Raw genomic sequence first — 17444 nt, 5'->3', positions numbered from 1 at the left:
ACTGAACCACCCAGGTGCCCCTGGAGTTTGGAAACTTTAAACTCAACACTTTCAAAGGTGAAACACATGGACTTGACTAGTGCTTGTAGAAGATGAATTCATGGATGATTAAATTCTTTTTCTAATCAGTTCTGCCATATTTTTGTTCTTTGAATGAAAGGTCATTTAAAAGGCATAAAGGGGCCCCTGGGTGGCTCAGTTGATTAATCTCCTGACTCTTGGTTTTGACTTGGGTCGTGATCTCCTGGTTCGTGGGTTTGAGCCCTGCATCTGACTTCATACTGACAGCTTGAAGCCTGCTTGTGATTCTCTCTCTCCCTCTCTCTGCTCCTCCCCAACTCAGTCTCTCTCTCTGTCTCAAATAAATAAACTTAAAAAAAAAAAAAAAAGAAGACATGGGTATATCTCAGGATAACAGGACTATTCTTTTGTCCATTGAGACAAATCCCAGGATTTTTTTTTTTCTAATAGTACTTTTAGTGTTGGATATTAAGAACTTTGCAGAGGATACCAAGATGACAGAAACCGTGTTATACCCTTGTGAAGCAGGGGTGAGGCAAATGCATAATTATATGATTAGTATAATTATCTTAGGGGAACAGAACCAGCATTGAATATCCATCATATACTAGGTACTGTGCACACACTTCTATAAGTTTTTTTTTCCCTTGTTGAAATCAAATTGGTATTATCCCAGTTTTCCACTGAGGAAAAACATGCAGAGAGTTACGTAATTTGTCCTGGGTCACACAGCTATTAGGACATAGAGTTGTGATTATAAATTAGGATCTAGTCAGGTCTGACCTTGACTAGAGCAGTGGTTCTCCAAGTGTGACTTGAACTAGCAGCATCAACATTCCTTGAGAACTTGTTAGGAATGAATTTTCTGGGACCCACCTCATACCTGCTAATTTGGGACCTCTGAGGTTAGGGCTCAGTAACCTGTGATTTAACAAGTCATCCGGGTGATTCTGATGCTAACTAGTAAGATTGAAAACCACAGTCCTGGAGTGTTTAAGTCTCCCCTTCCCCCCTTTTAAAGCTGTAAAGCTCTTTGTTTAAATACTAACTTCTTTTTTTTTTCTGAAGCCAAAGCATATAATACATAAAAGGAAAGCTGTTGTGTCTGAAGTGGGAATGGGGTCTGGGACCTATCCTGTTTTTCCAGCTCAGAAGGCGATGTTTGGTTTGATGTCTGCTGCACTATACTATCACCCCATCCAGCTGAGCATGTTAAATGTGGATATAAGTGGACTTATATATACAGTGTTGAAGAAAAGTACCAGCAGCCTTGTTCTCAACCAAAAGATCAATTAAAGAAACTTGGAGTCATTTGGTCACCTTTTGAAAATTCACTATTTCTTCTTCTTTTTTTTTAAAGTTTATTTTGAAAGAGAGAGAGAGGATGAGTGGGGATGGGCAGAGAGGGAGAGAAAATCTCAGCAGTCTCTGTGTCGTCTTAGCAGCGCAGAGGCCAGTGCAGGGGCTCAATCTCACAAACTTTGACTGACGTCATGACCTGAGGTGAAATTGAGATTTGAACACTTAACCAACTGAGCCACCCAGATGCCCCTTTTACTAGTAGTAGTTGTTGTTCTCCTCCTCCTCCTCCTCCTCCGTTTCCTTATTTTTGAGAGACACACAGCATGAGCAGGGGAGGGGCAGAGAGAGAGGGAGACACAGAATCCGAAGCAGGCTCCAGGCTCTGAGCTGTCAGCATAGAGCCTGACATGGGATTCAAGCTGATGAATGTCGAGATCATGACCTGAGCTGAAGTCAGCAGCTTAACTGACTGAGCCACCCAGGCAGCCCCTGGGGAGCTTTTAAAAATAAATGTTTTTGCTCCACCCCAGACCTAATGATTCACACTCTTTAGGGATGGTGTCTAGACACTTGGATTAAAATGAAAAAACAAAAACAAAAAAAACAAACAAAAAACCCCTTTGTCTTAGTCTACTTTGGCTGTTATAACAGAATGTCGTAGACTTGGTGTCTTAGGTAACAGACATTTATTTCTCACAGTTCTAAAGGCTGGGGAGGAAGGAAGAGAGGGAGAAGGGGAGAGGAGACATGTACATGCAGTGCTGTCTGATGTCTCTTGTAAGGGCACTGATGCCATCATGAGGGGCTGCACCTTCATGACCTAATTACCTCACAAAGGCTCCATATCTAAATACTGTTAAATTGGGGGTTAGGACTTCAACATATGTATTTGGGGTGGGGGCAATTCGATCCATAGCAATCCCCATATAATTCTGATATGTATCAGATTTGGGAACTGATCTATAACATGCTTAAACTCAAAATATATGAGTGATTCACCTGGGACTCTTGTTAAAATGCAAATTTGGGTACGGTTGGTCTGTGATGGGTCCTGATGCATAAGGGTCTGTATTTAACTGAATTATTTGATACATCCTAAAAATGTAAGTTTCTGCAGTTTTTAAATGCACTCAATTAAAAACTGTATAGCTTGTTTTAATATCTGGCTAGATCTGGGTCATTTAATGGAAGTAGAAGTGCATAGTAAAACACTTACTTTATTCTAGCCAGATTGGGCGAGTCACATACAAATTAGATTTCTACTGTTCTTCCATTTACCAGTGTTCGTCTCTTTTTTAGACTGTTTCCTTGGCAGGTGTTAGCCATTCCCTGCTATCCATTTTTAATGGCTTAGTTCAGGGAAGTTTTCCCAGAATACTGAGGGCTGTAACAGTCTTCCCTTCATGAATTTTTTGACTTACTTACTTGCATTCTGATGGTTTGACTAATGTATGGCAACTCTTATAGGTGTGTTCTGGTATGACTTGACTGTCCAGCTGAATTATTCATCTCTGCAAGGTATAAACTGTGGACTGTGGTTGTATGTGTGGTCTATTTAGGAAATGCTTATTGGTTGCATGAGTTAAATAATCCAAGGTTTAGACCTAATAAATGCCATTATTTGAAACAAATGTAAAGCTATTATGAGGAGATTAAGATATAGCTAAGCCCAGGATATCTTCAGGGTCAGGTAAGAGGTAAACAGATAATACCTAACATTTGAAACCTGGGACCACAGACAATGAACTTTTGTAATAACACATGAAGGAAGTAACATGGCATCTTAAGATGATTTACCTTCAACTAAACTTATGTGATCTTGCTTGTATTTTATAGTTCTCAAAATCGAAGCATTATTAAATCACTCAAAGATTGTTTTAAGTTGAAAACAGTCCTCATTTAGCCAGCTAAAATGCCATGTGTGTATAATAGCATAATAACATATCTATATATCTGTATATCTATATATCTATATCTGCATATCCATATATCTATAATAGCTGCCAAACTTTACCATAGTACCTGCACCTTTTAACAGTTGCACCAGCAGGATATAAAGGTTCCAGTTTCTCTCTATGCTTTTCAACCCTTGTTATTCTTTCTCTCTCTCTCTCTTTTTTTAAGTTTATTTGTTTTAAGAGAGAGAGAGTGTGTGTGTGTGTGCGCGTGCGTGCGGTCGCACAAGCAGGGAAGGGGCAGAGGGAGAGGGAGAGGGAGAGAGGGGGAGAGAGAAAATCCCAAGCAGGCTCCCCACTGTCAATTTGGAGCCTAATGTGGGGCTTGAACTCACAGACTATGAGATCACGACCTGAGCTGAAGTCAAGAGTCGGATGCCTAACTAACTGAGTCATCCAGGTGCCCCTTGTTGTCTTTTTGATTTTAGGCATCCTAGTAGATGTGAAGTGGTATCTCATTATGGTTTTGATGTGTATTTTCCTCATGACTAATGATTGAAGATCTTCTCGTGTGCTTATTGATCATTTGTATATCTCCTTTGTGGAAATATATATTCAGATCTTTTACTCATTTTAAAGTTGAGTTATGTCTTCTTATTACTGAATTGTAATATATTTGCAAATATTTTCTCTCATAGTATGGGTTGTCTTTTTCACTTTCTTGATGGTGTCCTTTGCAGCACAAAAGTTTTAAATTTTGATGATGTTCAGTCTTTTTTTGTTTCTTGTGCTTTTGGTGTCCTGTCTAGGAAACCTTGGTCAAGATTTAAGCCCGTGTTTTATTCTAAGAGTTTAATAGTTCAAACCCTCACATTTAGGTCTTTGATCCATTTTGAGTTAATCTCCATATATTGTGTGAGGGAGGGGTCCAGCTTTATACAGTACTTTTTTTTGTGTGCATATCCAGTTGTCACAGCACCATTTGTTACAAAGAATATTCTAATATTCTTTACCATGTGAATAGCATTACTATTTAGTATGTAAACAAGCTAGGAATCTAGTGTAATTTTTCAATGTATGTATCTAGTTCATCATCATGTACTGTTAATTTTACCTCTACATCTGTTCTTGCACCCCACCACCCATGTCCAAGCTACGTTTATCTCTTATTTAGATGTATGTAATAGTGTCCAAACTGGTGTATTTTCACCACTTATATTCTGTGTGTGTGTGTGTGTGTGTGTGTGTGTGTCTTTTCCTCCCAGCTGTGTATTTTATTTATTTATTATTTATTTATTTTATTTATTTATCTATTTTTAAGACTACAGTGCAAAGTCTTCCTTTTCCTCTTAGGATTAAGACAGAAATTCCATAATATGACCCATGAGGCACTGTAGGATCCCCACCTACTTCTATAGCCTATTTTTGCTTTATATGTCCTGATTTTTTTAATCCAGATAGTTCTTAGAATATTTCCATATGTTCCTTCCACTGCAGCTGCCAACATGTGTGCATCCTTCCCATGTTACTCTGCCTTCTCATCTGTAACTGTGGATGAACTGGTCTATTCCTTTATCTAAGACCAGTCCTCCTACAAATATGTCAGATTCCATCCCCTCTCATTTAGTCAATGAGAGCTCATTTAGAGCATCACTTTATCAGTTGTCCCATGTCACTTCTGCATTACTAGTTTTTCTTCTGTCAGATAATTCTGATCAAAATACAAACATGCAAACATTTCTCCCATTTTAAAAAAAGCCCCAACTCTTGGAACCTATACTCCATTCTGGCTACGATAATCCCATTTCGCTGCTTCTTTTTACAGCAGAACTGGGAAGGATTATCTATACTTGGCTGTCTTCACCTTCTCTCCTGCTGTTTTCTCTGAACCCACTCCTGTCTGATTTTTGTGCATCACTACTCCACTGAAACCACTCTCTTTATTTATCTCTATGTTGCCAACTTCAGTGGTCAGTTGTCAGTCCTCACCTTCACTTTTCAGTGACATTCAGTCCAGCCATTAACACCCACTTTGAAATACTTGTTTCACTTGACTTCTCTTGTGGTTCCCTTTTTACCTCACTGCTTGGTTCTTCTTTGTCTCTTTTCTTGGTTATTCTCATCTCTGATCACTATGTTGAGATAATGCCCTAGGGTCAGCCCACAGACCTCTTCCCTTTCTTCTGTGCCAGTGTGTTTTATTCTCAGTTTTAATACCATTTATGTGCTCATGACTTACCCACATTGGTATCTTCAACCTGGACCTCTCCTGTATGTGCTCATACCCATCTACCTCCTGGACATTTCTAGCTAGAGATAATAGTTCCTTTGCTTTTTTTTTTTTTTTTTCAGGTCTCTGTGCCCAAAGGTCACCTTACTAGAGAGGTCCTCCCCTCCACCCCTGTATACAATGAAGCAACTCCTCCCTTATCCTTCTGGAGCATTTATTGTTTAATTCATTATTTGTAGTCTTTTGCTTCCAATTGGTATGTAGCTTCATGAGGCTGGAGTTCTTACATTTTTGGTCTGTTTTGTGTCCCCATTATTGGCAACAGTGTGTGGCACATACAGGACCATTGATTAGATGTTTAAAGACTGAATGAGTAAATGAATAAATGCTGGTCTTCTTTTAGTACTCGTTCTTTAGTACTTCATTTTGCCATGCTCACCCCCCTTTCCTGGGAACTTGCACATTCTTTTCCCTCTGCTCTTCCACTCCTTCCCTTAGGCAGCTTCTTGTCTTTCAGTTCTATAAGCATCACTTCCTCGTGAAAACTTCCCTGTCCCGATTGCAATCTCTGTGTAAGCTCTCATGCCCCTGGATGACTTCTCCTTCATAATAGCAGTCATTTGCCGTTTTCCATTTATTTGTGGTATTCTTTGATAACATTTGTCCCCTTTGTCCTCTCTCCTCCCCTTCAGGATGTTTTTGCTCATTGTTAATACTAAGGGCCTACCACAGAGTCAGATTCTCAATAAATGCAGTGTTGAAAGAGTAAGTGAATAAACAAAGTATTCTTATAAGCCATAGAAGTAATGATCCATTTGAACTACTAAATATAACATTTGCTTAAAAGAAAATAGGATTAAAATTCAATAATATCCATAATTGTAGGTTGACATAGAATCCAGTAAGCATAAATATAGATGAGATTTCTGCTTTTGGCCAAGAATTTTGTGCTATAGCCTCCTGTTTCCTATATTCTTTCAGTGAAATCTGTCTTATCACATGGCTTTGCCAGAACACATCCAGTGCTCTTCATTCTACCTCCAGAAGTTGGTTGGCTGTAAACTTACCTTTTGGTTTTGGTGTTTCCCTCTTTCACATGGCAGCCAGCCCTTCATATATTTAAAGAGTTATTATCATGTCCCTTCAGTGTCTTACTCATTATTAAGTGAAACTCACTTTCTTCTGTTGAGATTTGTCAACTCTTTTGGGCCCACAGAATGCTCCTGAGGGATTTTATGTAGAGTATATTCCAACATAGACCCTGTCTTATGTAACAACTACCAAAGGATTACTTTAAAAAGATTTTATGAGAAGAGCTCTTGTACCACATGTTGGCTACTTGAGATGGCAATTTCTAAGATATCAGTGACAGAAAAGTGTATTTTAATAGAAAAATTATTGCAAATCTAACTTTTATTTGCCACGATTGGTAATTTAGTTCTGGATTAAGCTAATTGTACTATTGAATATATATGTAAGTATTAAATACTTTTTGGAGAAAAATAGCTATTTCAGCACTTATTACTATTGGGTCAAGTCCTTTATTAATGGATGTAATCTTGACACAACTTTAGGCAGTATTATCCGTATTTTATATATGAAGACACTGAGGTACAGGAATCTTAGAAATAAAAGATACTAGTCTCGTTGACATCACAGATAATGTAAATATACTTGATCCTTCTTAATTTTGCTTTAACATCTCACAAGATAAATAACCGCATCACACTGTTATAGTTCTCATTGCTTTAAGAAGATTCTGGTTATTTTTGTAGGTTTTTTTCCAGTGTTTAATTTAAGGATGGTTCAATTAAGTCTTTCCCTTGTCCCACTTTGTTTTATAGGTTTGGATATTCAGTGGTTCTGAAACGTTTGGAACTTTTAAGAAATTTCCAGTTTTTTTCTCTAAGGTTTAAGCTTTCTTAATTATGTAAAAATATGCTTTAAATAATTTCAAGGCTTTGTTTTGTATGAAAGTAAGGTAATCTGTCTCCCAATTTCCTCAGAATTTTTAGTCACTAATATCTTATCATGAAAAGTAGAAAAATACTTCTGCTTCTTGCTTTAAAGTACTTAAACATTCAGCAGTGCCTTTTAATAAGTGAAATTAGAAAACATGTATTTGATTGTTCCAGAACTCAGTTACACTGAGTGAATACTTTTTTCCACAGCTATTTACTAATTTTTGGAGTAAGTGTAAAGATTCTATAATGACAGCACACAGCACTCTGTTATTATTATCTTAAAATAATAGAAATTTAAAATTTTCTTTTTTGATCAGTGTCATTTGTTGTCTTAAAGAAGTGTTGTGTCAAAAAAATTTGGGGGGAATATTTTTATCCTAAAAATGTTGATTATCCAAGGTTGAAGACATTCCATCTGAAAGCTTAAAGACTTGTGTCTTGGCAGTAAGATGATCACTTCACTTTCAGTATTCTAATCAGTGGAAGTATAGCAACTGAAAAGTTTTCTTCACTAAAGTTTCACTTTTGTCTTACTTTCTCCTACTTATTCAAAACTTTTTGTCTATTAAGAATCTGTCAGCTTAGGACCCAAGACAAGTCTGGATTGGAGATTTATTTCTGGAAGTGTGTTAAATAAAAACTTTTCTCTAGATACTTGCTTATGAAGCTGCATGAAGTAGGTACCCTGGTTACCACCATCTCTGCTTGTTTACAGCCCCTTCACTAAACTGTGCATCCTCTGCTTGTCTGGTCTCTTTTCTTTGTTTTTCTGCTAGTTTGGGAATAGATTTTTAAATCTGACTTGCTGTCTTGGTGCTTATGTAGAGTAGATAGGTGTTTTTCTGGACAGTTAAGAAACGGGCACCCTAACAGGAGTAGTTAAAATGGAGAAAGCTTAGCTGTTCTCATTCTTTGCTGTTAAACATAATGAGTTTAGAGGATTATGACTACATGTAATTATTAGGATCTGCGAGACGGGACATCTGTTTTACTTTTTACTCATTACATTGGTGTAAAAATAGCATCTTTTTTATTTAATGTGAAAATGATTTTGTGTTCTAGCTGGCACTGGTGGCTTAATTTTTGAAATGTGCTCTCTGGAAAAATAGCACATGGTTAATATAAAATTATCTTCTTAGAACTATATACTTATTATTCTGAAAATGTTTTATAACTGGAAACTCAGTTTCTGTGAACGTTTAGATTTTCATTTATTCTAGACTGCATTTGAATTTTTTTTGTATATTCAAATATTTTGCCTTTGTTTTCTTTGCTAGGTTGCACGTTTTCAAAAAATTCCTAATGCTGAAAATGAGACAATGATTCCTGTATTGACATCAAAAAAAGCAAGTGAATTACCAGTCAGTGAAGTTGCAAGCATTCTCCAAGTAAGTACTTGGTGGGAGGAAGGGAGTAGATAGTAAAATCAGTTGCTTAGACTCTATGGATAACTCTATTGCTGCCCAATAGAATTTTCTGTGATGAAGTAAATTTTCTGTGATGAAGTAAAGCCCATAAAAAACATGGGCTTTTATGTTCTACACTGTTCGAACAGTAGTCAATAGTTAAACATGATTACTGAGTAGTGGAAGTGTGGATATTTAGATAAGGGACTGAATTTAATTTTATTTAATTTTCATTCATTAAAATTTAAATGGCTGCATGTAGCTAGTACCTGATTGGACAGTGCAACTTTAGGTCATTAGCATTGCCAGGAACTATTAGTGCTGTGTAAGGATTAGTTGGATTATAAAATAATCAATTGTTAGCATAAGTAGAGTTAGGAGTTTATCATTTTTTTTAATAGATATTTTCTGAAGTTAAGTAAAAGCCATGTACATGATAAGAACTGCAAGTAAACCTTAACTGCTTATTTAATTTAATCTTTTCCTAGTTTTAAAAAGCACAATCTAATGTAACAGGAATACAGTTTTTTAAAATTTTTCCTTCGTAATTCATGTATTTAAATGATGGCATTAAAAACATGGGATATCCATTTTTTTCCAGGGTGGTTGTATTTATACTGTTTTAAAACCATATATTTTAAATATTTTTAAGTGTTGCAAGACTCCATTATTAAACTCTATTATAAAGCTTTTGGCCAGAGAAACTGATTATTTTAGGGATGAAAGTAATTTTGTTCCTTAACGATAGCTATATAATAAATCATGAGAGACAGTGACTCTTCTAAGGTTCACAGACCCAGTTCCAACATGGTGGCTGGGGGGTTGAGGGCAGGTTCTCCCACACATAACACGAAACAATTTTTGGACACTGAAGAATTCAGCTCTGTTCTGACAATATCTACTACCCAGAAATAACATCAGATTCCATAGGTTGAGTTCAGCCCTAGAACACTCTCATTCCTGACTTCAGAAGTCAGTCACAGACCCCAGGCTGTTATCTATGATCCTGACCTACCCACTTCAAATTAGAGGTTCTTCCTTAGGTTCATTTAATTTGCTAGAGTGGTTCACAGAGCTCAGGGAAACACTTAGGTTTACCAGTTTATTAAAGGGATATGATAAAGGATAGAAATCAAGAGCAAGATGAAGACATATGTAGGTCTGGTATGGAGAAAGAGCCTGGAACTTCCATGCCCTCTACAGGTGTGTCACTCACCCCAGTCTCCATGTGTTCATCAGTCTGGAAGCTCCCCAAACCCAGCCCTTTGGGGCTTTTATGGAGGCTTCATTTTTTAGTCATGATTGGCTAAGTCATTCACCCTTGGCTGATTCAACCTCCATCTTATCTCTCTTCCCCAGAGGTGAGGGAGGATGGTGGTGGGGGTTCTAGGACTGAAAGTTCTAACTTTCTAGTCACATGGTTTGTCTTCTTAGCTACCAGCTGCTGCTCTTAGGTGGGGTTCAAAAGTGACCTTCATTAACCTAACAGAAGACACCTTTATTGCCATCATTGCAGGAAATTCCTAGGGTTTTAGGAGCTGAGAGTCAGCAACCCTGGAGGAAGACCAGATACAACTGAGAAATATGTTTTGGTCATCTGAATGACCAGATGCGTATATACTTCTTATAAATCACAGTAGCACAGTGACTGAAGAATGTAGGTGGTGTTCATAGAACATAATTATTTTCAGTAATTTAGGAACCACAAATTATCTGTTTGAAATAATTATACAGTCCAGGAGCAAAAAGTAATACCAGCCTGCGGGTTTTGTTAGGCTCAAAGAACAAGAAAGGCAATTATGGTCCTTTGAATGTTTTTTTGAAGAAACTAATTTTAGAAAATAGAATAAAGCAAAGGAAGTTCATTAAAATGTATATATATTTCACTTTCTCTAAGTTTTGCGGCTGGTTTTTGTTATTCCCCTTTTCCCAGAGAGAATCGTAAGTTTGTTTACTAAACTTTGCCTTGTTGCTTATAGAATTTTTTAAAGTGCTAATATAATATTGTATGTTACTTGACTTCAATAAAATTTTTTTTTCATCAAGGTGTAATTTGCATGAAATACAATGTATCCATATTAAATGAACAGTTTGCATTTTGGCAAACGTAATCACCACCAGAATTAAGATATGGAACACTGTCATCACTCCTAGAAGTTCCTTCAGGTCCCTCAGCAGTTAATCTTTCTAAGTAGATTTTGTTTTTGGCCCCAAGCAATCACCGATAATGCTTTCTGTTACAACAGATTAGTTTTGACTGTTGTAGAAGTTCTTATAAATGTGAACGTACAATATGTACATTTGTGTTTCTTTTTTGTCCTCTGCTAACATTTTCAGTAACTTGTATGTGTAAAATCTAATAGGCTGATCTTCAGAATGGTCTAAACAAATGTGAAGTAAGTCATAGGCGAGCCTTCCATGGCTGGAATGAGTTTGATATAAGTGAAGATGAGCCACTATGGAAGAAGTATATTTCTCAGGTGAGGTTTTTTTTTAATTTGTGCCTCTGCTGTGTAATTTACACGTATTTTTGTCAGTGTAGTTGTTCACTTTTGCGATTTTTTTTTTTTTTTTTTTTTGGAAAAAGGAAATAATTTTTACAAAGGTCTTTTACCTACATTTTTTTGTTAGGGTTTGTTGTTAAGTTGGAATTTCTATAATTTTTAATGTGCAAACCTTTAAGAACCGAGGGACATATAACATGAAAGTGATACTATGAAGAGTAGTTGCCTTTACAGATGTCTACTTTATGCTTGTTTTATTATAAGGAATGCTAATATTTTTAAAAGTAATATGGCCATTTGGGAGTGCTTAAAAAAAGCTGAAGTCTGGGCCCTATGCCCAGAGATTCTGATTTAATTTGCCTGGTGTGAACCTGGGCATTTGGTAGAAGTTCTTCACATGATTCTGATGTGCAGCAGGGTTGGAACCACTGTGCCAGGGAATGGAGCCATATAGGTAGTGGGAGGTGATGGCATGTAATCTCAGAGCTGTGGTATCTAGGGGCTTGGGCTCTCCAGTGGGATGAATTCTTTGTAGCCTAGTTACTCTGCAACTTTGATTAGTGATTGGCACCACTTTATCAGGGGAAGAGCGTCTGGCAACAGAAGCTTTTTCTGTTGCCAGAAGCTCTTGACATTTTTAGGGTGGCTCTGGTGCTTGGTCATTTAAATGCTGCCTGGTTGGGTCCACGTGGTTCTGTTTCTTTAGATACTGTTGGCCCTTCTAGATAGATATTAGGAAAACCAGCACTGGGAAAATCTTAAGCTTCCGTGGAGTGGATTTTAATTGTCTGCTTTTAACTGACCAAGGGGTTATTCCTGTGGCATTGTGGGTCAACCACCGAATTGTGATCTATGCTAATTTACTAAGTATAGGAATGTTTGAGTCTCATAATTTAGGTGTTCCTACTCAGTGTTAACTTAAATCTTTATCTTCAAAATCATTTTTCACTTATTTTAGCCTTGGTAGAATTCAAACCAGCTATATTTATTAAAATAATATGCTAAAAATATGTGTGTACTATAAGGAATTGGTAAATTCTTAGTTTTAAGTATTGATATTTAATTTTCTTCTGAAAAGGAACTGTTATCAAGTGGTGACTTTTAAATAAGTAAATACTTTTTTTGTTAATTGAAGAGACATAAAATCTCATTCAGATGTAGACTCCGTAATTTTCTAATCATGCCTCAGTAGTTTATTTTTTAAGCTTTTGTTGTGATGGAATACGACTGCCGTTCATACAAAACTGTTGAATTGCTGTTTGTTTTCACTTTCAGTTTAAAAATCCCCTTATTATGCTGCTTCTGGCTTCTGCAGTCATCAGTGTTTTAATGCATCAGTTTGATGATGCTGTCAGTATCACTGTGGTAAGAAAAAATATGTATATTTTTAAACTACTGGATAATCATTTAAATTAGGATTGGCTTTTATTTTGGAAAATGAATTGAGAAATGATTTAATGTTACTTCAGGATTTTTTGTTAATATCCAAATTCTGCTTTTCGTTGCAACAATCTCAGATAATATTCAAGGTCTGTGATGGGCATGCATGAGAATTATTTAACAACCTTCTGATTTTACAGATATGAAATATCTTATAATAATTTTCTGGTTAAAATTTCAATTTATTTTACTTTCTAATTGAGAATGTTTTGACTAATTGTGAACTAAAGCCTGATGATTATGAAATTAAAACTATTACTTAACATGAACACTATATTTACTATGTAAGATTTTATTCTTTCTGGCTAAGCTCTTTTAGCTTTCATTGAAAGTTTCCTCTTCTTTTTTTTTCTTGTCCTGTTTTATGGTAGTATAAAAATTTATAACAAGTACAAGCATTGATTAAAGCCAACCTGTTTGTGCTTAAGAACACAGTAGAAATTAATATAGAACTGCAGTTCTTTTTTTTTTTTTTTTAATGTTTATTTATCTATTTTGAGAGAGAGCAGGGGAGGGGCAGAGAGAGAGAGGGAGAGAGAAAGAGAGAGAGAGAGAGAGACAGAGAGAGAGAGAGAGAGAGAATCCCAAGCAGGCTTTGCAGTGTCAGCACAGAGCCCAGTGTAGGGCTCGATCCCATGAACCATGAGATCATGACCTGAGCTGAAATCAAGAGTTGGGCGCTTAACTGACTGAGCCACCCTGGTGCCTCTAGAGCTGCAGTTCTTAAACTCTTGTTTGTGGACTCCCAGGGGTCTCTCAGACCCTTTCAGGGAGCGTGCAAGGTCAAAACTATTTTCATAATACTAAAACATTTTTGCTATGGATATTTGCATCAATGGTGCAAAGCAGTGGCAGGTAAAACTATTAAGAGTGTTGGCTCAAGTTAAAATAATGGCACCAAACTATACTCGTAGTCATCGTTTTCTTTCATTGTTTCTCTTAGTGTTTTTGATAAAGCAGTAAAAATTAATTTCATTAAATCTTGACAATTGAGTACATACCTTTTGAATATTCTATGTGATTGAATGGGAAATATGCATAAAGGACTTCTGTATGTTGAAGTACAATGGTTGTGTCAGAAGGGCAGTTGTGGTGAGCTGACCTAGACTTTTATTAGAAAGAATGAATGATAGACAAACTATAGTTATTTTTTAAGTTTTTATTTTTATTTATTTTGAGAGTGAGACAGGCAGTGGGGGAGGAGGAGAGAGAGAATCCCTCTCTGCACTGTTAGCGCAGAGCCCCATGCGGGACTCGAACTCATAAAACCACAAGATCATGACCTTAGCCTAAACTGAGTTGGACGTTTAACCGACTGAGTCACCCAGGCACCCTGACAAGCTGTGGTTATTAAAACTTAGATAACTGGCATACTTTAAGGAGAGTGAGTGCAACGAACCTGTCACTTCAAGAAAATAACTGACAGCATTTATTGCCAGTGATAAAATTCAAGCATTCAAGTGATAGAATTCTGCAGAATTTTTATGAGTTACTGTGTGCTAGATAGCTTCCTGATATTTAAGATTATTCTAATGAGATCAGTAGTGATTTCAATGAATATGATTTTTTTCTATTATGAAATGTCGTCACTTAAAGATTTGAATAACCAAGTGAATCAATATTTTGTAAATGACCAATGCAAGATGTTACAATATTTTCAGTGATAAAAGATCCTTTCAAAATGCAAAATAGATCAATAGATTTTACTATCATAGATTATGAAAAGTTCACTGAAGTAGTTTAGATTCCACATTGCAAATTACTTCTAAGTAACTAACACTTGTTTAATTATGGTATAGTAGCTAAGAGGAATATCTATAGTCATCTGAAAAAGCTTTTAAAATACTCCTTCCTTTTCTAGCAATATCTGTATGAGCCTAGGTTTTCTTCATATATTTCATCCTAATCAACATATGATAATAGATTGAATGCAGAAGCAAATATGAGAGTCTACCTTTTTAAAAAATTATTTTTTTAAGATTAAAAAAATTTTTTTTATTTAACGTTTTATCTATTTTTGAGAGACAGAGAAAGACAGAGTATGAGCGGGGGAGGGGTAGAGAGAGAGGAAGACACAGAATCCAAAGCAGCCTCCAGGCTCTGAGCCATGAGCACAGAGCCCAGAGCGGGACTCAAACCCACGAACCATGAGATCATGACCTGAGCTGAAGTTGGACGCTTAACCAACTGAGCCACCCAGGCACCCCTAAAAAAATTATTGTTGTTTATTTATCTTAGAGAGAGAGAGAGATAGAGTGAGAGCGGGGAGGGGCAGAGAGAGAAGGAGACACAGAATCCAGGCTCTACACGGGGCTCGAACTTACCAACCGTGAGATCGTGACCTGAGCCGAAATCAGATGCTGAACCAACTGAGCCACCCACGTGCCCCTAGTTTTGTATTACGGCAGACATTAAAGATAGAAAAATTGAAAACACTTTTCTCACAAAATTTTTAATTTGGAAAAGCGTATTTTTTCATAAAAAATGTTATATGTGTTAACATGTGATAGGTTTATTACTTTTTAGATATAAGGAGAAGTTAAAACTGAGCAGTTGAGAAAGTATTGATTATGGTAAATGTCAATAGATTATAACCCACATAAACAAAAGCTGGCCTTCAGTTTGTAAGAGCGTATCTGGATCTTGAGATAAAATTTGAGAAGCTTTCCTAGGGAACGCAAGCCACTGTCAGCTATCAGCCTTTTCCCCCAAGGCAAAGTTGTGATTTCTTCCCCAGTTGATCTCCATGCTTAGAGTCTGGTATCTGGGGACTGCGGACAGAGTTAGAAAAATAAAACACCATAAACAGTTATTTCTGAACTTAAAATGTGTCATTTAAAAGGTGCTTTCTTTGTTTTGTTTAGGCAATACTTATCGTCGTTACAGTTGCCTTTGTTCAGGTGAGTAGGCAGCCTACTTTGTCAACATGAAAATGGTATTTTAGTTAATTGCTTAAAAAAAACTAAGGTGGCTTATGGTAAAATCTGTGGTTATTGGGGGATGATAATATTGGGCAGAACAATTTATTGTTTTTGAAATGATTTCAGAAACCGTCAACTCCCCAAGGAGATTTGTGGGACTAACTTAACTGCTTTGATTTAGATAGTAGCATGAAAAAATGTGTAGCTTTTTATTTGACGAAGTTAAAGGTAATTGAAACAGATGGAAACAAAGAGCACAGTAATAGAAATAAAATCTAGCAACAGGTTTAAAAACTCTTTACAATTAGAAAATTGGGCCAGGGGTTAAATTCCTCATTTCCTCCACAGAAAGAACATTCTGATCTGGATCAAACTTCCTATTCAGCATAGACATTGAAATAGTAAATAAAACATGATGAAGAACCCCTTTTAAAAATGAATATGAATAATGTGGAGATGATGTCAGGATTTTTATTGTAAGTGTAGGCATAGATAAAAATGTAGGCTTTTATGTTTAATATCTGATAACTTCATATTTTAGAACAGTGTTGGCAAGACTCATTAAAGGTTTTAAAGCATAGTTAAAGGATTAGAATAGAAGGATTATTCTAGTTTAGGGAAAATGTAATATATGATATTCAAGTTCATGTTGTTTTGAATCTTCAGACTATTTTAAGTGATTGTGGTTATTTTCCTATGTACGGTTAGTTCCTTGGGTATTTACTGTCATTATCCAGGCATCCTATGGCAATCTCTAATTTAGTAAGTTCTTAGTTTTACAGTAATCCTCTTTAGAAAAGTTAGTTGGAATCAGATTATCTGTAGCAAATTTGTAGCTCCATCAGTGGACCTTCAGGGATTCTGTTTCCAGGGAATCATCTTGCTTAGAACAGATAAAAGTTGCCTTGGGGAGGTAGAGCTAGTCTAGCAGAGGTCATTCCAGGCTGGTCGTCCTTCAAGGCATCTCTTCATTCAGCCATATGGGTGGTACCAGCCACTTGACCAGTAACTGGAACCTTTTGCATCTTTAATAACGCTTAAGAAACATGGAGTGACTTTCTGCAGAAGGATTCCTACGGTATTATCACTATGTATAGGAAGACTGTAGTAAGTTGTTCTGTTGGCACATAGAAAATGCCCACCTCAAAAAACCCCACAAAACTGCGATTTTAACATAGTGTGGAATTTTCCACAAAGATAGTGTGTTATATACACTGTGAATGCAGTGGCAGAAACTGCTAATATCTTGGTGGTAGGTTCATTTGATGGAAAACTCAAGAAAAAATCCAAAACATTTATGAAATCCCAGTTTCATTATACAGGTATGAGCCTTTTACCCAAATGTACCTTGAAACCAATAAAATATTGTGTAAACAGAAGTTAAAACCCCTCTCTAAAAATATCCTATTTGTTGCCAGTTGAACTTATTATAATGCTTTGTCAGAAAACTACGAAACTCTATCTGAAATTGTTAATGCTATATCTTATTTAGTATTTGTGTTTTTATGTTTTCTAGGAGAGTACTTTTATGTTTTTATATTTACTCCTTTTTCCCTGTCTTTTTCAAATCTCCATTTCTCACCCCATTGTATACCCTCATAGCCATGAAAATAGCTGATTGTTTTATATAGTCACACATTGATGCCACCTTACAATAAATTTAAAATATAACTTTTAAGTGTTCATTAGAGATGGCTGTCAGGTTTTTGGTGATGTGTTAAATGGTCATTTTGATATAGAAGTATCTCTGTAGTTGTAATG

The 17444-nt window shown here is 36.3% G+C and overlaps 1 protein-coding gene across 2 annotated transcripts in view; it reads left to right on the top strand.

The window, feature by feature from the left end:
- Positions 1-17444, top strand: part of ATP2C1 (ATPase secretory pathway Ca2+ transporting 1) — a 170225-nt gene that overhangs the window by 68748 nt on the left and 84033 nt on the right. For both annotated transcript variants that reach the window (XM_042954480.1, XM_042954479.1), the window contains exons 2-5: positions 8690-8800; positions 11182-11298; positions 12598-12687; positions 15627-15662. In XM_042954480.1, coding sequence (XP_042810414.1) covers positions 8690-8800; positions 11182-11298; positions 12598-12687; positions 15627-15662 — 354 coding nt within the window. The remainder of the gene's footprint in view (positions 1-8689; positions 8801-11181; positions 11299-12597; positions 12688-15626; positions 15663-17444) is intronic.

The sequence above is a fragment of the Panthera leo genome, chromosome C2 (assembly GCF_018350215.1).
Source record: "Panthera leo isolate Ple1 chromosome C2, P.leo_Ple1_pat1.1, whole genome shotgun sequence".
NCBI lineage: Eukaryota > Metazoa > Chordata > Mammalia > Carnivora > Felidae > Panthera > Panthera leo.
Note: the sequence above shows the minus strand (reverse complement) of the source record. Positions and strands in the feature narration are given on the sequence as shown.